This window comes from Chaetodon trifascialis, chromosome 4 (assembly GCF_039877785.1).
Source record: "Chaetodon trifascialis isolate fChaTrf1 chromosome 4, fChaTrf1.hap1, whole genome shotgun sequence".
In the NCBI taxonomy this organism is placed as follows: Eukaryota; Metazoa; Chordata; class Actinopteri; order Chaetodontiformes; family Chaetodontidae; genus Chaetodon; species Chaetodon trifascialis.
This window is the reverse complement of record NC_092059.1, coordinates 19344335-19369436: the sequence shown is the minus strand read 5'-3', so window position 1 is coordinate 19369436 and position 25102 is coordinate 19344335. Positions and strand designations below refer to the sequence as shown.

General features: G+C 41.6%; 1 protein-coding gene across 1 annotated transcript in view; it reads right to left on the bottom strand.

The window, feature by feature from the left end:
• Positions 1-25102, bottom strand: part of fcho1 (FCH and mu domain containing endocytic adaptor 1) — a 55540-nt gene that overhangs the window by 23302 nt on the left and 7136 nt on the right. Inside the window, exons 2-3 of the mRNA XM_070960547.1 lie at positions 19097-19147; positions 1906-1997 (exon numbers count right to left, since the gene is read on the bottom strand). Coding sequence (XP_070816648.1) covers positions 1906-1997; positions 19097-19123 — 119 coding nt within the window. The 5' untranslated portion in view covers positions 19124-19147. The remainder of the gene's footprint in view (positions 1-1905; positions 1998-19096; positions 19148-25102) is intronic.

Genomic DNA, 25102 nt, shown 5'->3' with positions numbered 1-25102 from the left:
AAACTTTAGACTGGTGAATGCACTCAAATAGCACTTCTTCCAACACTATTCCCTCTGCAAATGCCCTCATATGTATCTAATGTTTACTTTGGCCCAAACTCTGGGCATCCACTACCAGTCAGCGAGATAAAGATTCATTTTCAGCATTGCTGGGCAAAAAGAAGTCACATTTGAATGATACATGGACTTGTTTTGCAATGCTGGGCATTAAACTTTAATAACCATCTGTAGGCCCTGAGGAGAAAGAAAGAAGGAGCTCTGATGGAAACAAACAAACAATCACTACAGTCCTGAAACTGTACTGGAACTCTAAATGAATCACAAGAAAACTGGCAAGATTTTCATTCTCAATTCTTATCCTCTCCTTTAATTATAACATTTACTTTTTTAATGTAAACAGCCCAGAGATTCATCTATTATCAAAATAGTTGCAAAACACTATTTCTGTCGGCACACTACTTGATGAACTCATTGTTTTGTCAAATTGTTTCAGCACAAGTGACGGCCTGATGTCCATTGTGGCCCCCCACTAACAAGAAATAGTGATGCATCTCCATTAAACTGAGAAGAACCGAGAACTGTGAACGCATCACGAAGCAGCTGAGAAACCTTGACAATGTGTTTGAGTTGTTATGGTGTTCCTTATTGCGTTTTACATCCAAATGACCTTTCAGGCAAGTGGAGAGAGAGAAAGATGGAGGAAACCTATCAACACAATTGCCTTGCCTCCGTCTCACGGGATCACACACGATTTTACCCACAGTGCCTCTATTTCATTTCCTGACTGCTGATTTGTTGTCTGCTGCTGTCCAAGCAGATAAGTGAATTTCCCCCTGTGAGGAATGTGCACAGGCGCTCTGAATCAATGTCAGGATTATATCACTGGTCTGACAGAGCACTCTGTGTGCCTGGACCTCAAGCTGTGAGAGCACCAACTCCTGTGGGAACTTCATTATTCCCCTCAATTTACTCACTGCTAATCACTGATTAGCAGGCAGAGGAGTTAATGTGACAAACTACCCACTTAGAGGAGACCATTTTAATTAAGGAACACACTGCCCACATTTAGGCGGGACTGGTGAGCCTGTCAGTGGCAGATTCACAAATCAAAACTCCAGCTGATTTGTTTTGAAAGGAAAATCTCCTAAAAGTGAGACACTGCTGGTAGAAGCGTATGTGCAGGCACGTCCTTGTGAGGCGGACTATTGCTTTTAGTGTCATCATGAGCTTCTGCCTGCCATTCGTGGATGTTGTTGGATGTTGCACCTTGGGAGATGTAGTTAGCTTCAACATTAAAGTTTTTATATACAAAGGCTCGTACCTTTGACTTTTTAATCAAAGAAAGATGTGACCCGATTAGTATTTTGGACTGACAATTTAACCGTTAGAGCTTCACAGCTATACACGCAGTAAAAGTACTCCTGTGAGTCTGTCAACATTGTCTGTGGGGAAAAGGAATGAATTTTTAGAAAATGTATCCAAATTTTTATTATTATTATTTCAACGCAGCAGTTGCAAACGTGGATAAAAGCAGCTCAGGGATAATACACCTATTCAGGCTGGTGAGTGTGAAAGACAGTACACTTAAAAAGTAGCACAGTGGTGAGGACAGGGGTCAGAGGTCAGAGCAGGGAGAGACGCCTGAAGCAGTTTTAACAAAGAAAGACTTGTTAAGTGCTCGATATCGACTTTGAAACAGTATTAATCATGAACATCTTGTTAGATACAGCGAGAGATGACATCCAAAACACTTCATTTATAATTTCTAACCATTTCTCCAAACCATGGCACAATCTCTCATCTTTCCCTCCAAACATTGAGTCAAGAATGCAGTATTTCTCCACCCGAGTGCCATCACTAGCACCACCTCCCACACAGATATTCACAAATACATACAAACCTTACCTCTCACGGACAAACTCGGCTAGCTCCTTGGTTGCCAGCTGGCCATGCTTCATGTTGTGGTAGAGCACGTCAAAGCCAGCATTTTTCTCCCCCTGCCAAGGTATAAATAAAGCACACACACACACACACACACACACACACACACACACACACACACACACACACACACACACACACACACACACACACACACACACACACACACACACACACACACACACACACACACACACACACACACACACACACAGTCTGTTAGTACCCACAACAGGAACAGCAAACCAACATTAGAACGTTAGAGGGATGTCAGATGCTGCTTCAGTGCAGCAACATCACATTTGTTTTGAGGTTAAGCTGCATTACATTTTGACACTGATATTCCTCCATCAGACACTCGGTCAGACTTATTAATGGAAACATTTCACTATCAGTCACACACAGAACTTTCTCCAGACACTGACGACACTGTAAAAATGTGTATATAACCACACCACCATGATTATTAGAGGCCAAAATGGTACATAGTTTTCTGGGAGCTCTGTGTGTAATTATATACATATACTAATTATGTAATACTGTTTTAAATAAACCTCTAAAGGCCGTTGATTGGTATCAGCAGAAAATGTACGACTGTGCCACAACAAAATGATGAATTATTTAACTTTATAGGCTATTCGGCGCAGTCTGTGCGACATTTTTCATCACTCATTGTCACACACCACACAATAATGTTCTGATTTTGAGGTAAAAGTAGGTCATCAGGACGCCAGGTAGTCCATGAACACCACCTCACATCTCACAAATGTTCTATCTTTGCTTATTTGTGTGTTGGGAAGCTTAATAGAAAGACAGAGAAAGATAAATTGATAAGTCATCAACATGACTGTCTAAATGAGCTATAATCAAAGTTAAAATTAAGACAAAACATGCATTTGTTATTATATACAAACAGCTCGAAGAGCAAAATCTGCTTCATCAGTGCTGTGCTGTTGTATTTTAATCTGATTCGACTGGCAGTTGTGACTTTAAATGTGTGTGAAGTGTGATGGCCCTTTGTGTATTTGTGTCTCCCTTTAGGTCCTGGTGGGTGGACAGTGTATTAAAGCCAATGGCGGCACCTGGCAGTCCACGCAGAATGCATTTTGGATGAAACATCCCACAGTCCCCCCTCGCACCACACCTTTCTTTTGTTTGGTTTTGTTCTGTTGAGATTGTTTTATCTGACATCCTATCACACTAAACACACGCCCACACACACAGACACCACTGACTTTTGACCAACATTACACACACTGAGTTCTGTTACCATTATTGCAAATAAATGTCATCATTTAATGTTTCCACAATGACAGTGTGTGTTCCTCTGTGATAGAAGAGTACAAACAGTAGAAACACACACACTCCTAATGTGCAATCCAAAGCTGAAAACAGTGTACTTATGCATGACTCCTTCACTCATGATAAGAAGGTGTTCATCAGTATATCAACAGCAGTAGCAGATTTGTTTAGATGTTGACACTGGTTATCTGTGTGCTCATAGGTGCTCAGTACTCATTGCCCTTTTTGTAGAAAGAACAGACTCACTGTGGTCATTTTAAACCCTTCAAAAGCTTTTCAACATTGCGGTAAGCCGTAGTATTTATTCAGCGTCAACATGCTTGCTTTGTTACCTTGGTTATCTGATGTGCAACACAAACTGGCAGTCCAAGTGTAAAACGTGCAAGGGCTGAACAATTCATCTAAACACGATAGAAATCACAATATCCAAATTGCAGTTTTTTGACAGAAGTAAAATGTGTCTCAATATGGGGAGTTTCATGGCCACCGTAAGCTCTCCTGCATGCTTGAAAGTGGTCGGTGCTGTCAGTTGGCTGCAGTGTGCAATCTCACCACTAGATGTCATTTAATCCTGCAGACTGGTCCTTTAACAGGGAAATCAAGCAAAATCTAGTGACTTTATGATTGTATTTATAATATATACACCTGAAATGCAGTGGGAGCAGAGTGAAGTCTTGCAAAACTCACAAACTCAAAGTACCAATAATGCTTCTCAGTTTTACTTGAATAAATACTGAATATGCACCAACTTTACAACGAGAACAGAAATCACCAGAAGAAGTGAGACTGAAAAAACACCACAACAAAAAGCTCTTAGAGTTACATTTAGTAGATAGAAACAGACGTCACACCACGCCTCCTGCATGAAGAGGCGTTCTCTATCTAACTAATTCTCAACAGATATGTTTTTATTTTAATTCTTGTGACAAACAAACATAAACCAAAACAAACAGATGAGACTCTGTCTTTTGTGGCTTTTGTTCCAACACGTCCGTCACTCTGTACTCCAGATGATCCGTCCTCCAGCCCATGTAGGTCTCCCTGTCAGACCACTCTCACTGCGTTTCCTTCAGCTGTTGCTGGTCTTTCAGTTCCTTTCTGTTAGTAGTTTGAGGTCCAGCAGAGGGCTGGAGGTCCTATCAGCTGGACCACTTGACCTATCACTAAACTAAGCTCAGGGAGGGAAATGGAAACACTCGCAAGCAAAGCTGCGCTGACCGCAAAATCACGACCCTGAAGCATCTGAGAGGCAGCGTGTGGAAGTATTTTTCTTCTTCACTGTTTGCCACCTTTGTAAAAAGAAGCTGCCTGACTCAACAAACAAAAGTGATCACTGCTAGCTCGCCGCACAAACATATTCCCTCGAGAGAGAGGAGTGAAAGCGGCAGACACCTCAGCGTCTACACTCTGGATGGAAGATGTTGTTTTTCTTTGTTTTCATTCTCTATATTTTTTGACTGAAAATGAAATGCAAACATTATGATTCCCACTAAAATCACGACTCATATCTCAATATCTGTCAAAATATTCCCAAATATGCAGAGTATTTGGCATTTTATCACTTTTGTTTTAAACAACTGTGATGAGAGACAAACCCCCCAAAAAAGTTTTTTGCCGGTTCAGCTGCTGCACATGAGGCTCTGAACCGCTGCTGCACTCCACTGGAAATTATCTCTCACTGTTTGCTGCTCATCTGACAAGCATAAAAAACCTCAAGGCAAACATGACTCAGTAAAATGTCAGAAAACCACAGAGCTGGGTTGTTGTTGAGAGAAGAGTTGCCTACCTTGCAGCTAAGTAGATTTAACACAGACTACAACACCGCCTCACACCCATCACGTCGTAATTACCCGCACCTACACCTGTGTTAACTTAAGTCTTCATAATCTGAAAAAGAGGATTGAGGCGCCGTTATTACAAACGTTTCTTAAGCCTTGCCACATTTTTCAGTCAACAGACGGCCGGAGCCGTCTGTGCAGACTGAGACACAGACAGCTGCTTCTTAGGTCCTAAAAATACCATGTCGGAGGAGAACAGGCCAGTTCCCAGGTACCAGGGGAATGGCTGGAATGCCAATGAAGGATCACCCAAAACCACTCACAAACACACAGACACACACAGACAGACAGACACACACACACACACACACACACACACACACACACACACACACACACACACACACACACACACACACACACACACACACACACACACACACACACACACACACACACACACACACACACACACACACACAGCATGCGAGGCGGAGGCGCAGTCAAGCGAACTAGGCTCCAGACTCCCAGCGGTCAGAGTGAGAAACAGTCGTTCTGAGAGGCATCTCTGACAGGTTGATGACACGAAACCTGGCAGAAAACACCAGGCAAGCTCAGCCGCTGAAGCATCACTGCTGACATCAGCTGAACGCTTTCCCTGAGCTGTTTTTCATGATGTAAGAAAAAATGACTGCACACGGGTTAAAAGCTCCCAAGACTGGGCCAAAACATTTAGTCGAATATGGTTTTGGGGCTTTAATCCTGTGTGCATATTAGATTGGACTTAAAAAAAATAGCTGGTTAATCAGTGAGTGGATAGAAAGAGAAGACTGAAACGTTCTTTGGGTCCAGCTTCTCATCTGTGAGCTCGTTGTCTTCACTTATGTGACAGCAAACCAAGTATTTTGGATTGTTTGCCCGACAAAAGAAGCAACTGGAAAATGACACATCCAACTTTCAGAATTAGGAGTTTGTAACAATTTTATAGATCAAACCATTGATAATGAAAATAATCGTTGGTTGCGGACTAGAACAGACACTTTCCACTTCCTCTCAATCTTTCATGCTTCACCTCCCGAAACACAGGACAGGATGTGCCTTTCTTTTATTTCCATAACAGAACAGCCAAAAATACCAAGGCTAGGGTATTATTTGCATATTCTGAGACAAATGTCAAATCTACTATGTTCAAAAAGTCAGTTCACTCACACGCACGCACACGCACGCATACACACACAAAAGAAAAAGCATTTTAATGAAAGCCGTTAAAATGTGAATTATGGAGCTGTTGAGGTTTTTTTTTTTTTTTTCAAATGTCCTTTTTCAAGGTTGTGAGCACCGCAAGTTACATTTTACTGTATCGAGATGGTGGCAGAAATATTACCTGATATATCTCAATGCATATCACAAAACACTGCACAGCAAAAAAAAAAAAAAAAAAAAGATTGGAGAGGATACCAATAGCGATAAGAGGGAGAACATGCTGTGTGTGTTTGTGTGTGTGAGGATGTTCAGTACTGACTGTTTATGCTTCTATATAACGTTATGTTAATAATACAAATAAGACTTTGGACGATTACTCTGTGTCACTGTGGTGTGACAATCTTTAAAATAGTTATGTAAATGAACTTTGAAAATAAGACGACTTCTGTTGCAGCCTTATTGAGGCGAGTTACATCATCCTGAAACACTGCTTTAAGATTGAGATTTGAGTCATTGTTGGGCTCAATCACACCGAACAAAGCATGAAACATCCTATATCAGTCCTTTTCTATCTCATCCCTGTGCACTCCTATTTCCTGCCCTTCTTTTTTATAACTTAAATTTTTATTGAGTTTTCACAAGTGTATAACAAAAACAATAACAATACAGCATGAAACTAACAAACGGTCTGGAAGTATTACTGTACAGTCCATTGTTCCATTTAGCTTTTGTTCAGTTGATGTCTTGGTGTCTCGTATAAATGTTCCATTTTTCCCAGTTTTTTTCAAATGTGTACTCTTTGAGTCTCAACAGGTATGTCAATTTTTCCATTACAAGGATTTCCTGGACAATTTCCAACCACTGCTCCTGGTTTGGAGCGTTCACGTTAAGCCAGTTTCTTGTGACCGCTTTCTTGCTTGCTGCAAGTAATACTTTAGTCAAGTACAGATCTTCTTTCATTACAACCTTCTCAATATTCCCAAGATACATCACTGGACAGGTGTTTGGTATTCCATATCCCAAAACATTTTTTACAACTGAGTTAACATTCTGCCAATATAACCTCATTTTTACACAATTCCAGAAGATGTGTGCATGATCTGCCTCCATGCTCCCACATAATCTCCAGCAGTCTTGTTGTATAGCAAGTTGCCTAGATTTTATCTTTGGTGTTATAAAGTAGCGAGTTAGGTTCTTCCAGCAGAACTCCCTCCATATTAATGAATTTGTTGATGTACATTGTGTCTCACACATGTGATACCACTCCTCCTCTTGTATTTGGATTTTTAGTTCTGCTTCCCATTTTGCTTTTATATAAAGCGTTGATTCTTTCCTGCTCTCACCCAAAGCTCGATAAAAAGCAGAGATAGGCCGGGACCCCTTCTGTTTGTATGAGTCGATCATTACTCCAATCACCTTATTTATAGTTTCATTTGGCCTGATCTCTTTTGTAAAATAGTCTCTCAGCTGTAAGTATCTATAAAAATCTTTGTTTTCGAGACTGTACTTTGTCTTAAGATCCTGGAAACTTAAAAACTGTCCACCTTCTGATACTGTACATATTGCTGTCACACCTTTTTGTACCCATTCTTTGAATGCTGGATCATACGTCCCTGGCTTGAACTTAAGATCATACGCAAACCACCCCAGATTGCATATATCCCTCTTAAGTTTGTATTTTCTTACAACAATACTCCATATTTCAAGTGTGAATGCTACTATTGGGTTCATACTATGTCTCAAAGCACCTGCCAAATGTTTATCCCCCACCAATATCTGGGTTTGGACGCCCCGTACTTCCCTTCCCATTTCGACTCATATTTCCTGCCCTTCTTAACTCAACGGCAGGCCTTTGTATTGTCCCACAATAGTTGAATGCTTTGACATTAGCTTCTTAGACACAACGGACAGGCGTTCTGCAGGCACTACGATATTTTCACTGGCAGACGCCTTTTGTTGAAACTCTACCCTCGCAACAGAAAGGTGAGCTGCCAGTCTAAGCCTTCAACACGCACGCACGCACGCACGCACACACACACACACACACACACACACACACACACACAGACACACACACACACACACACACACACACACACACACACACACACACACACACACACACACACACACACACACACACACACACACACACACACACACACACACACACACACACACACACACACACACACCCTCTGCCTCTCCACAGCACCTGTCCACCCCTGCGAGCAGACTAGTGTTGATAGACCTTGTCCATTTGTCCACAGACTGCGGATTGTTTCGGTGCTTAAATGGTTGATCATGGTTACAGTCAGTAAGAAGCCTTGTTGAATATCTGAAAAGAAAATACGAGTGCTCTGTGCCATGACTTGGCAGCATTTTGACTGCTTAGCATATTACATTTACCTTTGCTAGTGCTCTAATATTAACACATGAGCTCATCAGGAAGACCAAAGGCTCATGACTTGACACTGAGTGGTCTCTTGCTGTCAACATGCCATTTGTGTGTCATTTTATGCCACTGTCAAAGTTTCCAGCTGTGACGCCTCTGACGCTGCCAGTGAGCGTCATCAGAGGTGTTCGTCAGTCGGTCTTCCGTCAGAAACACTCTCCCCCCTTCACCTCTCCGTTGGGTTTGGGGTGCAACGACCTACAGTTTCTGGAACCTTCCAAACTCAGTGACCCAACATGAACACCATGAGACAGAGACAGTGTTTGAATGTCCCTGTCAAGCTCTTTTTTTTACACAGCTGTCACTTCTCATGAGTGGAACTGAGTGAAACACCTATTGATTTGTAAGACGCACTTCTTTTCTTTACACAGCCTGGCCCACAGAATCTGCTCTTCCTCTTCCTCACTTATCAGTGACAGCCTGTCTTCTTTTGTGGTTTCACAGCTTTCATACTGGATATGAGAAACACATTGCTGAGGTGGAGAAATACCCACAAGTCTCCCATAAGCAGTCCTATTATTCTACAGCAAACATTTCCAGCTTTGTCAATTATCGATTCAGGTGAGGACTGCTGGGAAATGTTGACTGAGAACTGTCACAATATCACTGATTTCTTCCTTAAAATAACTTTAACTTACACTTACTGAATATGATATGGTCTTGACAGAACTTTGAGGGATTGTGTGCTCTGGCACTGTGTTCAAAATGCCTTTCACTGATGGTTTGAGTTGCTGGTCCCCTGCTCTCACTCTGTATGATCTAGATCACAAAGCTCCTGACACAGGATGCAGGGAAAAACTGTAAGTCACTTATAATGTTATTTTGAAAAGATGTAGCTGCCTCAGCGCTGAACACATTGAAAGTTGGAGGGACAATGCACCAGTACTGACTGGAGCGGTGCCTGTAAAACTGAGTGCAGAGAGAAACATAAAGCCACAAGAAGAAGCCTTTCCATATTATAATCTTTCTTATATATAGTTCATCCCATGAAAAGACCAAAACCAACAATGAATTGACTAATTAATAGTCTGTGTATCGATCTGCTGTTGTCCAAAACAAATAAAAACACATCAGTGAGCTCCACCGTTAGATGAGGTGAAATGTTCTTTCATCACCATGAATGCAAACACGCAGTTTTACGTCTCACTTACGCCACCCTGCAGCTGCAAATGCTCCCTAGGGCACAAAAATGTTTCTCAATCCAAAGCTGAAAATAGTCCACAACAAATGCACTGTTTACTCCAGGTTTAGTAGTTGTTTGCTAGACGGTACAGTGTTCAGCTGTTTAGGTCTCTCTAAAGAAATGATGCTCCACATTTGTGGATGGGGTTGGGGGTGAACGCCACAGATGAGGTGCTGAGAGATGGAGAAGTTGGTTTTGTTGCTTTCATTCTGTGATTTGTTGTCAATAACTAAAGAAAAGAATACCATCAGCCTTGTCCTTTAACAACAATGAACAGAATTCTGAATAATTCACATAAAAGCAGATCTAATGCCACAAGTGAAAGACTTGAGGGAGATAAAACAGTCAAATCACCTTTTCTAATATGGCTCACTGTATGGGAACACATGCCTCAGACTGGCCGGTGCAACAAACATTACACGTGCATAATCAGCGTGTGACCACACTGACGAGTCCTCGCCTGATGCACTGCTGCAGGTTCCTGATGGAGCGAGCAGCGGCGAGCTGGTACCGTACTTTTGGATGCCTGAGCAATCTAACTTACTTGAGAGCTGCAAACTCACTGACAGTCTTCCTCAAGTGTCTTCAAGTGCCATAATGTATTCCTTAAGCCTTTGGTGAATGAAAATCCTTCATGTCTGATATATGCAAACCCCCTCTCCTCTACCCTCTTGGTGATCTCTTTTTCATCAATTAAGTTGACCGTTTTGGTCACGCACGATGGAGTCCATTACCATGACAATGAGTGGACCGATGGGAGAGGAGAAGAGGGGAATGGGGGGCTGTAAAATCTGTACAACTTTCTCATGAAGACGGAGACTTCTGAAGAGCACTGAGAGCTGTGGGGGATCTGCTGAAATTTGTTAAGGGGGATGGTGAGCAGCAGGGAAATTATCATTTTATCTCAGTAAATCAAATGCCTGCATTGCTCTGCTGAGGGGTTCGGGTCCCTGGTTCCCTCCAGTCCTCAAACTGTTCATTATTCTGCTGTTCAGGGCCAATAAACTTTATGAGCTTTAAAAAGGCCGTGCTGTTCTTCTCTCTCAAATGTCAAAGCAAAACAAATTTCAGTACATAACATGAATATATGACGTCCAAGCTTTACCACTCAAAAACACAAGAAAGTGCAGTTGTTACAGTTCTTTAGGAGAAACAAACTAACAAGGGTCAACAATTAGGTTCAGCCAAGGGTCAGCTCTTTGAGCACTGTTCAATGACGGGGATACTGCAGACAACATGTCTGTGGAGGCACAGGTCCATGTATCTATTCTATACTATTCTACCTAACTAGTATATTGAAACATTTTGTTTTTCTGCCAAAATGTAAAAAAAAAAATCAATTTAGATAATTTTTTGATATTAGCTTCAGGGCACATTTGACCAGCACCGTGGTTCAGGTTTGCATACAGCAGGTCTGCTTCTCTCAAAATGTGCAAAAAGCTGAGTAATGAACAGTTTGAATAAAGTATACTTTCATCTCACTATTTGCCAATGCAAAGCCAGCAGCGTACTGTGTCATCAGATGGAAATCTCTACACTTTTAAAAAATAATGACATTCTTTCTGCATTGGAGTAAAAGTTTTCTTTAAATGAAGTGGATTTATCTTTCATCTGTTCTGTTTATTAGACCTCACCTTGGCAGCAGGCGCCGTCCACGGTATGATTAAATAGCCTGGCACAAGGCGCGGAAGAGAAACACTTGATGACGTTTTCATTGGGATTTATATCGTTATGTCTAATCAATTTTTAAAACATGCCCACATGTTTAGCTGTAGCTCACTGGAGGAAAGTTTCTGATTTTACAGACAGGCTAAATAATGGAAGGCCAAATCCGGCCAAAAAGACACCATTTGTTCATCCCCAACAACATCGCTTTGTCTTTATTGCTGCTCAAAGACGGCCTCAGAGGTTCAGTGCAGCTGTTAAAAATTTAAAGGTAAGAATAATGTGCCTCAGGTGAGGTGAGGATATTCTTTTTGTTTTGTTTTCAAAGCTTTACCGTGGGGACGTGTAAACCAGAACGAGGCCTGCAAATCTCTCCTATCATCCTATACTGCTGGTTTATCTTTGGCACACAGTACTTTAGATGACTAGTCAAAAAGCATTTCTTCTTCAATACTACTTAAGCCGAACGACAGTTTTCTTCCTTTATCATTGTATAGTGTGTGTGTGTGTGTGTGTGTGTGTGTGTGTGTGTGTGTGTGTGTGTACCTGTCTGAAACCTTGGTGTGTTTTATGTATCTCCAGACTTCGGTCTAACTGCTTCCCCTCTGGCTTGTACAAAGCTAATTACAGACAGAGAGGAAACCTGGGGGCCTGGGCCGGCTTCACAGCTGCTTCACTACAACAAATAAAACATGGCCGTCTACAAGTTTACCTTAAATGTGCGGTTGACCACAAAGAGCAGGACGAGAAGCACAAACGCCGGCTCACAATTTTTACTTTGCCTGTGCGATGGCCAGACACAACGGGCACTTCCTTTCAAAATGCCTGAATAATAAATGATTGACAGCTGTCTCTTTCTCTTAGGCATCGACATGAACCCCTCCTACATTCGATTGAATCAACACACTACTCACTGAGCTGTATGTGTGTATGCGTCTTTGCTTCTGGTTTTGGACTGTGTTTAAGGACAGTATGTCCTTTCTACCTGACAATGTGCACAAAGGAAGGTGCTGACCGGAGTGAAAGAAGCACAGGCACACTGAAATGAGCAAACAGGTCGCACGTCTCTTCTCCAACACCCTAGGGGGAATAAACATAGGATAAGAAAACTGCTACGACCTGTTCAGCAGTTTGATTCTGATCTTTTGTCTCTACAGTATACAGTATAGTGTACATAGAAGAAGTTAATCTACACGCTCACCTATTCCTCATGGTTTTTCCTGCTTCTTCAAATTTCAACGTATGTGTGACCAGAAAAGTGAAGTGTTGCTCAGCTTGGCTCAGGCTTTGTAATATAGTGCTTCATTCTCTGGCAATGTCTAGAGTGGTGCCTTTAGTTCTGGCAATTTGTCAAATCTGTCTTTACAGTCTGTCTGAGACTGGATCCAGTGTCTGAGGACATTCCTGCTCTGTAACACAGCCTATCCGTCATATGAAGCTAAGGTACTGAGCAGACCTGAACAGAACAAAAGAGAAAAGACACGGGGGCTAAAGCTGGAATTATTTTTCTCTGAGCTGCACGTAGGCAAACGAGCACGGTGGTCGGTGTAGCAGTTTCTTTTATACATGTATGTACAGCCTGTATGATGTTTACTTTTTGTGTCTCTATTGCAGTAACACTCCTCCACGCAAAGCATCACAGAGATGCTCATGTGCAATTTTGTAGCTGCATTATTTCATCAAGGCTCTGCATGTTTTTAACAGACACACTGTTAGCAGATCCACCTTAGAGGGACTGTTCTTATTAACAATGATGACAGATTGTCACATACGTTTACAGTATGCAACAACATACAACCATGATTCCAAAAAAGCTGAGACTCTGCAAAATGTAAATAAAAACAGAATGCAACCAATTGCAAATGAACTGTGTTTACTGACAACAGTTTTGCGATGTGTTCCTGTGTCCATGTATTAATCTCCTTTATACAGTCATGTGTTCACAAAGTGGTGAACTTCTCTCCATCCTTGCTTGACAGTCATGATACTCTCACCTGATACCAATGAGCCTGTTTACCTGTGGAATGATCCAAAAAGGTGTTTTTGGAGCATTCCACATCTTTCTCAGTCTTTAGTTGCTCCTGTCCCAACTTGTTTGAAACGTGTTGCTGCACCAAATTAAGCAGATATTTACAAAAATCAATGAAGCTGATGAGGTCAAACACTGAATATATTGTCTTTGTGCTGTTCTCAATTGAGCATATGTCAAAAATGATCAACACCTGATCACATTGTGTTTTATTCATGTTTTATGCAGCATACTAACTTTTTTTTGAGAATCAGGGTCGTAGTATGAAGTATGAAGACCACTTTGACAGCGCAGGTCTTAATACTCTATGTAGCTGTTCACACTGTGTCTAATTTGTTTAGATGACTGTAAATCTATCTGCACATCATATATTTGAATGTCTGCATTAGATGAGACCATTTGTGGAAGCAAATGTTGTGTTTTGCATTTAGCTTTGGCAGGTTTGTTCAGTTAAGCCTTTTATCTCCAGCAGAAATAAAGATTAACTTGCCCCACTGTGCCCCCAAAACATTAACTCTATAAAATAAAACTTGGGTTTTTGTACATATATCTAACAACACAGTTTGTATCTTACAGCTCTGTAAACAGACAGAAATTTTGCAGGAGTGCAATATAAAACATCTCATTTAGGTCTGAATTTGTATCACATTTTCACTGCTGGCTTTGAACACATTTCATTTGCAGGTCTATATGTGACTACATATGAGTATGTGAGTTCAGGCATCTCTTTTCCATTTTGTTTTTTATTCTAATGGTTTTACCTGGGTGAACATGTTTCCACAGATGAATCTCACCAAATTAACCTATCACAGCAATCTTGACAAGATGCAAGCGGATCATTCAGATATAGACTGCATGTGATCCAGCTCTGTACTGTACAGCACACAATGTAGCTGCCATATGCCCTCCAAAGTAAAGCTGAAAACATTCAACCCCTGCATTCGACAGTGTATCACTGAGCCATCCAGCTGGACGGCTGACCAGTCTGTCAGTGCTGCTGTGAGTTTAGCTGACTCACAGAAACTTTTTCTGCTGACGGGGCAGGTTGAGCAGAACAACAGTGCCATGGCAGAGGAGTGTCAATAACATCAGGAGCAGGTAGCAGCAGCAGCAGCAGCCTGTCATCACTGATGGCTCTAGACCGATTTGCTGTGTGGGCTGGTCTGCAAAATTCACCTCTGGTAGTCTGCAATGTTACATTTTGCCTGCTGTGTTAGGGAAGAGGAGGGAAGCTGTGGTAATTGGAAGGATATTGATATATATCATGAAATAGTTTATGTCCTGAAAGTTCAAATGGACAAATGAACCTTTTATAGATCAAAGAAGCACAAGATAATATCAGTTTTTGGCTGATTCAGTGAATTTAATACTTAAAAAAATGAAGGGTAATTCATTACATGTAGCAAAATCTCTGATAGCTGACAAATTTTTATCCACACCAAGCAGCACACGATCACTTTATGCTGAAAGGATCCTATTTAGCTGCTTGTACTCTCTCTTTCTTCCTCACACCGGAACGTGAACACAAATATAGTAACTCTTACATCGATCTATCTTGGCTCTTAATCTAACTTGGCACAAAACAAATCCATGAGGACCAACTGACTAACAATGAAAAGGGCGGAAGAAGGAGCAGAACAGAGGAGGAGGGCAGGAGGTGACACATGAGGGAAGAGACGGAGGCAAAAGAGGGAGGGGAACATGGGAAGGAGAAAAAGTTCCACACTGTGTGTTTACTGTTTTTCACCACAAGAGAAAACACCATGACTCAAAATGAAGGGAGGGCAACAGTGTTAGCATCATTAAACTGAGAAGCAGGCAATAATAAAAACCCACTGGGCGTTGCTTGTGTGTTTCTGTGCACACTATCTGTGGGCAAAGAAGCAGCTTAGGCGCTTTCTATGAAGAGAAGATGGAGGATAATACTGAAAACTGTACAGTACAGCTTCAAAACAGAGCAGCTGGCAGATCTTTACTGTTATTCTCTGAAATAGTTCATTCAAGTCTTTTGTGCCACTGCACAGAGAGAACGCACAGTCTGTACTGAGAGGAGAGACAAGAATATTATTAATGACCCTTCAACAGGTCACCTTTATATTGAATTCAAACATTTCTCAGTTATGTGGCTTTATACTTCCACCGACTAAAATCCCACCAGAATGAGGCTGCAGCGAACAGTCCAGGCACAAAGCACAGCAGTGTCTGTGTGGAAAAGAATCACATTACTGTATATGCTTTATTCTATTATTAAAGGCAATGTGATTTTTTTTTTCTCCAATCTAACAGTCCCAAAGTTTCTGTGGATGAGTGAACTTCCTGTTCCAGTTCCATGCTCCACTGTAATACAGAGCTGGTTTTGAGTGTGGAAAAGTGAGTTCATATAGTGAAAACTGGTCAACTGTCTCTCCAACAAGAGGAAAGAGCCGTCAATGGACACAACACCAGACTTATTTGAACCGCTGAACAAAGATGTGGGCGGTAATTCAGAGGTGTGACATCAGGATAATTTGGTATGTGAGATTACACAGAAGTTGCCTTAAAGACCATTCACGCTTTTATTTTATCACGCCTACATTATTGCAAAGCCCTTTATTCCAGCTCTAGTCAGAAATCTGTTGCCTCCAACTTGTTCAAAATGCAGTTTAGGCTTTTAGTCAACTGCAGCAGACAAGACCACATAACTCCCATCCTTGACTCTGGTTGCCTATAAGTTGTGGAATTGATTTGAAGATTTTATAGCTAGCTTTTAAAGCCCTTATCATGTCAGTTAATACTGTGCTTAGGCAGTGCATATTTCCATTTATCCAGGCAATCAAATTACCTCAAACTATTTACCTCACAATAATCCGTGGTTGCTGGAGCCCGTGAGAGTCTGAGGCCCTGGGTATTTGCCAGCTTTGTGGGTTGGTTATCCATTCGTCAAGAGACTCAGTTAAAGGGAGTATCCCAGTAACAGAGAAATACATTTTCCTTTATCATACATGACAGAAACAACTGACCATTTTGATTATCTCTAATGAGGAAACTCGACTATGTTGCAAAAAATCTTTCTGAAAATGAAAAATCTAAATTCCAAGATTAAAAAAACCAGCAGCAATCCTGAAAGAAATTCTATTCCTAAGACTCAGCATCGCCGTAATTTCCTAAGGATGTGCTTCACTATAGCTGATGGGCTTCCCCCCGTGGGCCATGAGCCCAGCTCTTATATAGTGAATGGGAAAGGACAGCCTGCTATGAGGAGGCTTTGTAAGCGGCTGTGAATGTTCTGGAGCCAAACAAGACGAAGCTCTGTGTGTGACTTGTTCCCAAGTGGCTGTGCTGCCTAATTAACTCAAGGGTTGATTTGTATTACACCACTATGTGTGTCTGCAGGCTGGGTGAGAAACACGGTTATTAGTAAGTAAACATATGCAGGCACACAAATAACACACGATATTAGCTAAACGATGAAGAAAATGTTGCTGTATTTCAGACGTCCACACAGTAACAAAGCCCTACAATGAACACGCAGCAGTTCTCAGACCCTCTCTTCCTGTCTGGCTGAAAATCTGCTGCAAAACTCCTTGTCTGCGTGCCTCCCTCCCTACCAGCTCGTTCTCGTTTTCTTGCTTTTTCCACTGCCTGCTGACCTGCTCGTCTGCTATCATGCACATGGTACAAAACACTGCAATAACCTCGGATCATAGATGGATGTTTAGCAGGCAATAAAAAACTGTGTACTTAAGGCTGAGGTTTTTAGCAGGTTTTGGAGAAGGATGCAGCTGAATACTGTCCCAATCCCCCCTCCTTCCAAAAGCAGACCAGAGAGATCACTTGACACTGACAGATGGACAGTTGATAATCATTAGGGAACCACTCCTCCTCATCCCTGCCTGCAGGTAGAGTCCAAACACCCAGACACAGGACCAATAAGGGGAAAAAATATTTCACCTTAAAGAACCTTAAATGTTCGAGAACCCTGCAGGATATATGTGCTCATTGTCCTCCCAGAATCCCATTTCTGTGTCTGAATTCACCTCATTTTAGTTCAACTGCTCAAATATTACTGAGGACTTTTCTAAGTCTGATGAGGCAAAGTAGAAGAAGTAGGACACACCTGAAATAGATTTACCAGGTGTGCTGGGACGGAACGGAGAGGACAAAGTGAGGAGAGAGGAGAAAATGAGGGAGAGAAAAAGACCTTGTAACAGCTGACATAGTCACTGGGGGATGAGGGTGGTGTTGGGGGGATTAAAGAGAGATTTCCCTCCTCTACTTTACACATCTGTGGAAAGTTGCTAATGAGGCCATTAATTACGGCAACGATTAAGCTGTGCACAGATAATGCCATAATTAACTGGCATGGCCATATTGAGTTATCTGAGTTATGCACGTACACTTGTAAATTCTAAAGCATTCCAATGCAATATGATAAATCTTAACTTTGTGAGGCTCCCACAGTTCAGCTTGTTGACACTGCATCAATTCAACCCTACGGCAATGTTTGATTATACATTTAGTGATGGTGGTGTACTGAGCAGCCTTATGCTGACATGTGCTCCTAATATTCTATTAGAAATTCTTGTACTACTGTGTGTTCAAATAGGGAGTGAAGCTAATGTTAGAGTCAGTATAAGTTGTCACCGATGCAGAGCCACGCCAACATGCTGCTTTGGTCTGGGTTTCAAGAATGGAGCAGAGTGAAGTAAGAACAAACTACCAAAAACAGCCTCAATATCAGCGTCTATCTTGTCAGCAGCCGTCATTGTTGTTTTAACTCCTCCTTGGTTCTGGCGCACAGCTTGACAACAGCATGATAATGATGATGGCGTTGGTCCTGCCCATGGCGCCAACTGTCTCGTCATTAGTCCCCTGCAGCGCTCACTGGAAAACCAGCTTTTTTTCAGACAAGAAACTGTTGTTTCATGTCATGACACCAGATGAATCAGTCAACTGGGTGGAGTGGGCAGATTCAAAGGTCTGGTCTCAGGCAAATATTTAGTGAAAATAAGATTAAAATCAAAAAATATAATAAAAAGTGAATTAAAAAAAACAGTTAAAACGTGACAAAAAAAAAAAAATCCAAATTTCAGCTGCATCTCACAGCAGGGATTTCCCTGAAACAAGTCACAGCTAGCACTGTAATAGCAAGTTAAAACTGATTCAGAAAATAGCCGTTTACATTTATCAGCACAGCCGAAAGTGACATTTCTGTCGACAAGAATAATCTGAATGAGATTTCTTTCCAAGTGGCAGAAAATAAGCAGGGGGCTGACACAATATCAATCTCTATTATCTGCAAGTGAGCGGAGGAGGAAGGTAGCAAGCGCTTCCTGTGCGTACCTGATGAGCAGCGGGGAGCCAGATGCTTGGCTGCTTGACTGAGAGTATAGATGAAAAGCTCAGTGACTCACAGTTATCCCTCTGCTACAATAGGTGGATAAGTAATCCATGGCGTAAAGCTCAAGGTATAAAAGCCTGATAAAAGTAGCCATCATGGGCATTCTGCATAATCTCCATCATTACATTGACTCAACAGTAGGAGCTAATAAGACACTTACCCAGAAGTTGTTCTGAAAGAAGGCCATCTTCACTCAGAGATTCACAGCAATCTGCAAAGGAGGTGGAAAAAAGTAGGGCTGCATTACAGGAGAAGGTGACATTAAGACTTTTCTTTTTTAATCTTCCTGACCTCCATTTTCTCCAGATCACAGTCTAAGTGCTTGTAAGAATGACCTGGATGATGCACTTTGGGCTCCTTGTGACAATCTGTAAAATGTTCAGACTTTCTTCTGCCCTCTGACAACAAACTGCAGCTTTGGAGTCTTTGCAAATTGCACAGAAACAAGCTTCCAGAAAGTCCTGACTCTCCTGGGATGCCTTCCATGTAGGAAGTGAGCTCCTGAGGGAGAACAGAGGAGAGCTTAACAAACGACTTCAAAAGGAAAAACTGAGGAGGATGGAAGGAGCAGAGGAGGGGAAGCAGGGAGGAGGAGTGACAGGAGAGATGGGGGAGGGCAGTGAGGCAATACAAGTGAGAAGAGATGATCGATGGAGAGATGGAGGCAGAGGAGACAGAAGTAGCCACCAAGGAGACGAGCACCGCCCGTGAAAGCTGCAGGTCTCTGCTGTGATTGGCTGTGTCACGTCTGTTGACTGAATAACACTACTCAAACTAGTGAGCAGGTGTCTTTTGTTCATTATTGTTCACAAACTACAAAGTGTAGTGGCAAAATTGAAAGACGTAAAATTCTGTGCAACATTTTTCTTTTTCTTAAAATGAGGTGGTTTAGACGGAAAATAGAGGAAGAGCTTTCATGAACTGACTATAAGCTCAAGTCTGTTACACTAATTAGCAATTCAAGAGAAGATACATCTAGTTGTATAGTACACTTACTGCAGATATGCATGTTTTACCTTTGATAACATTACATTGCAACATTTTCTAAAGCAGTAAGCCACCAGAAGTCCTTGTTAGGCTGAAGAGGCTTTTGTGGATTCAGTCATCTCATTTTCTAATACCACTTGACTATGCAGGACATTACATTGAACCTCCTTTGCTCACATTGATACTATCAAAAGTCTAACCTGCACAGTCACAAAGACACACATTTTAGACACTTTTTAATTGGCTCCTGTCAGGAATACCCTGTAACAGCAGCTGAGCGTACACCTTCTGACCCCTGACTCACACACATGCAAAAGCATTGGAATTTGGTCCTGTCCTTTATAAGAGAATCCATAATGCAAACGTGTTTCCCCAGGGCTGCCCTCTTAAGGGTTCCTGTTATCTGTTATTCTGCTGACTCTGTGTGTGTATGTGAGGAGCCAACAGCTTATTGGCACAGACTCAGCTCAGGCCCAGTGACCTGCAGCAACACAACCAGACACAAACACAGCAAGGTCTACTGTACGTATGCGCACGCGCGCACGCACACACACACACACACACACACACACACACACACACACACACACACACACACACACACACACACACACACACACACACACACACACACACACACACACACACACACACACACACACACACACCTCGTTAATTAGCTCAGCGGTGGGACAGGAGGCCCCTGCAGACAGCATTCTGTTTGGCAGAGCAGGCTAGTCCAGTTCAGGAGGGACAAAGATAGATGAAGAAGGAAATACTGTAGAGAACAGCTTGGAGATTACTGAATATTATCATTTTTTGATATTCAGTGGAATGGTAGTGACAATAAGTTAATGTCCTCTAATGGTTTTCCAAACTAATGATTTCAGGCGCACTGGTATCAAAGCCTAAAATTAGTTATTTAAGTTTTTGTTGGTTGGATATATGTGAAAAGGTTTATCTGATGTGATGCCCAAGTTCCATAATGATTACTGTAGCATACCTTTCTGTGCACCACAAGATGTTATGCCATGGAAAATCTTGTCAATATGAGGTATTTTAAACAGAAAATACAGGAAATTTTAGGCAGCAATATTATAAACAGTAATTTTTTTAAACACCAGTGCATGAAATTTCATTGCTGGTTCTTGACCTCCGGACTGGACCTTCGGCTGAGTCACTGGTTGAACTACCAGTTGTGTGTCACTGGTTACTGTAGCTTCATTCAGGCTATCTATTTTATGGAAAGTGTGATTTGAGTAAACTTGGATCTGTAAGAGATTCATAACATCAGTAATTCAACAAATTGCAATTATTTCTTAAATACAATATTTCTATTATATATCTTAATGATACTTTTGCAAAAACTATTTGAAAACATTTCGAAGATTTTTTCAAAATAACATTGTGGGAAATCAAACACTGTCTCTGAAAAACAGCAGAGACATTTCACTGACTGTACAATTTACTCAACCATCTAATAGGTTTAAGAAAAAAAAAAGACTTTGTTACTTTGATGCACTGATTAACTGTAATGCAGCAATTTAGCTCAGGAACAGACAAACCATATGCTATGTCCTCATATCAATATCACCAGATTTATAATATCTAATTTGATTGGTCGAGATATTGATATTAAATCCATATATTAGCCTGCTCTACAGAAAATGCAGGCCTTAAATCAAATGAGTCAAAGAGGAACTAAAAAGCAGCCAATCAGGGAAGTGAGATTTCTAAAGGTCACCAGCTTGAAGCCAATAAATGCTGTCTGGACAGATTCTCATGGCAAAATACCCACCCAAGGGGACAGTGATCCTGACCAAACCACCAGATGGTTTTCAGGGGAGCAGAAAGAGAGGACAGCGAGAGGACGAGAGATGAAAACAGATGCACTGTGGTGGTTTAACGACCTGTTTTCTTCTTGTGACAGCCTTGTGCACCGTATTGAAACATACTGTAGATCTGAGCTAATTAGCCATTTTGTTTGAATCCTCACGATTTTGACACAGCTTGATCCAGAAACACAAAGACAGAGAGAGGTGTGCGCCGGGACCCCATGTGGACACCAGCCACAGTGGGACGTATAGAAGTAGCTGACATCCAGCATTCTCCATCTGGTTCCAACTAAACGTTCAGCTGAAATCAGCTCTGAGGCAACAAAGCCCAGAGAAGAAGCGGGACACACTGTGACCTTGATTCCTCATTTTTTACTCAGAAGTTAAATGCCCACACAGATTTGGGTCTTGCTGTGGGTGTCCCCATGCACAGAGGGTTTAACCACAGCAGCAAATCTCAACCTGCTGCAGACACAAATACTACACTAATAAACACTGAGAAGACATCTCAGAGCTTGGCAAGCGTAAATATGTGATCACTTTGAGGGGCCTTAGTGCACTGTGTGCCACAGTGTCTGCTATGAAAAACAGGAATTAAGGCTGTAGTTTATACAGGTAGTTTAGGCAGGTAGATTCATATTGGTTTTAATTTAGCACTTTAAGGGGAAATGACAAAGAAGACAAATATTGCCATTTTGAAGAGACAGTGTACAAAACTTAGTGCCTCAAGCTGGAACTGTCATAGACTCTGTTTCATTCAATATGAATAAATAACAGCTGATGGGATGTAGCCATTGTGTCTTAAGTAAAGGCAACAAAGCTGATTCAAGTGAACCAGGGTTTTTAGAAAATCATCCTTGTCATTGATGCAGAACTAAAGTAGGACCAGAGAGGAACACATCCCTACACAGAGCTCTACTGTACATCTGTAATGGTCTATTCAAATCGATTTCCTAATTGTGGCCAAGATCTATGACCACATTCACAAAGAAGCAGAGGCCAAGATGTAGTCGGTTTCTCATGCAGTAAATTCAATGAGAGTTAAGCTGTTTTTGGAGCTGAAAAAAGAAACAAAAGGTCGTCAGGCTTTCTTAGACAGAGCAAAGAGAAAGAAGAGGGAGAACTTATTAATTTAGTCCGATGTATCGTTGGAACGTCAACCGTTATCAACATAAAAGGAAATAATAAAGAAAACTAAGAGCTAAACAACAGCTAATTCAGGCCTAGGGGTGGGCAATATGGCCAAAATCTCCCGTCACAGTATATGTAATTTAAATCACAGTAACTTTGTAAATCATAATACAGTTACATGTTCAGCAGTCCTGACCTGCTGCCCAAATCACATTACCTTGCAAGGCAGCTGTGTTCACGAGCTCATGCGAAAATCCAGCCCTGATTTGCTACATGGCCTGCCCCAAATATACAGCAGAGACACTAAGGGACCATTCAGTGGAAGTGGTATGGCCAAATCTCTACCAGTGGACACATTTCTGCATGAGCAGAGAGTTCAAGTTAATGCTAACATCAGCATGCTAACATGTTCTCCATGACACAGCTAACATGCTGATGTTTAGCAGGTATAACATTTACCACGTTGCCCATCTTACTTTACCTGTTAGCGTGCTAGCATTTGCTAATTAGTACTAAACCTTTAGCACAGCTAGGCTGAGGAGGACTTAATTGGTCGTGAGTATTGGATACATCTAAATTTTGATCAGATGACGGCTCTAATGTAAAAGTTGTGACTTGTGCCCCCTCCTGAGGGAATCATGAATGTCTGGATCAGATTTCATGGCAATCCATGCAGCAGTTGTTGAGACATTTCACTCAAAACCACAAATGTGAACCTCATATTGGTGCTAGAGGAAAGATTTTTTGGGAATCTTGCATTTGTGGTATAGAAACAGCTATTCTGACACCTGTTTCCCATTAAATGCAAGCATAAATTAAAAAGCAAATTATCCATGTCTTGTAATCCTGCTCCCCTGCCAGTCTGTTTACATTCAATCACACTTGATCAACCATTGTTTTCATGCTAGATGATTATGTTTGACAGGTCAAACAGTCACCCAGCAGACGGACGAGCAAAGACAGAGCGTGAAGAGACAGAGCGTGAAGAGACAGAGCAGCAGCACAGTCACACAGATAGAGAAGCACATAAAGAAAGACGCGGTTTGAGTTGAGGATCATATCATCAACAGACAGACAGCGGGTCAGTCAGAAAGACAAGCCAATCAGCCTTATCAGTGGAGACACATTAACCTCTTCTGCTGCTCTCTGCCACCCTCACACACACATCTCTGCCATGAAAAATTAGTACTAAAGAAGAGCACATGGGGAGGAGTGAAGAAAAACTACACACAACCTATTTAATTCCTGGAGGGAATAAATGGTGCATCATCTCCGCCCATGCTAAGCATTTCTGGTTTTATTTCCTTTCCTCTTTCTTTTGCCAGAGAGGGATATATTAACAGATGTCTTCCAGAAGGAAGGAAGGAAGGAAAGGTAAACATAATCTCTCATCTCCTAACCACCTCCACCTGCCTCATCTGGGTGAGAGAGGAGACGAGAGGCTGGACAGGAATGACTCGCCATGTCTCTACTAACACTGCCCCTGAAAACACTGGAAAGGAGCCCCTCCTCTGGCTCAAAGAGCAAAATAGAAATGGAAGTGGGTTAAATGTAATGACACAGCCCAGTGTGGAATAAAGATGCTTCACTAACCTCTGAACAGGCACATTTGTCACCAGCTCAGGGAGCGAAGCAGGAGGGAGAAAGTAAATGGCATAAAGGAACAGAGCAAAAAAGAAAAAGGACAGGAAGAGGCGAGAAAAGAAGAGGACTGAGGTGAGGTGGGTGGCTGGCGAGACAGAAATACAACGAAAACAGCCATATTGCAGAATCAGGGAAATACAGACAAGCCTCCAAACAGGTGAAGGACAAGATGAAAAGATGAGACAAAGACTTGAGTGACAGAGGCGATGGCATAAGAAAGATGGATAACAAGTGTTCCCTAAAAACATGCAGCAGAAGATCTGCTCATTGTATTTTCCTTTTTCTTTGGGTTTTCAACCAATGGTTGAAGAAATAATCACAGACTACTCCACTCCAGTCACAGTGTCTTTAACTGTGCTGTTTATTAACTGTTTGTTTGCTCCTTAAATATTTTTTTGCACATTTATTCTGCTTTTTCTCTCAAAATCATTGGAATTGATCTATGATCAATGATTGCGATGATTCTTCAAGATTTAACAAAACATTGACTGAATGAAACATAACACTGAGCCCTGGGAAACCGTGATGGCCATATTTCACTATTTGGGCCAATTAATCACAAACATAAT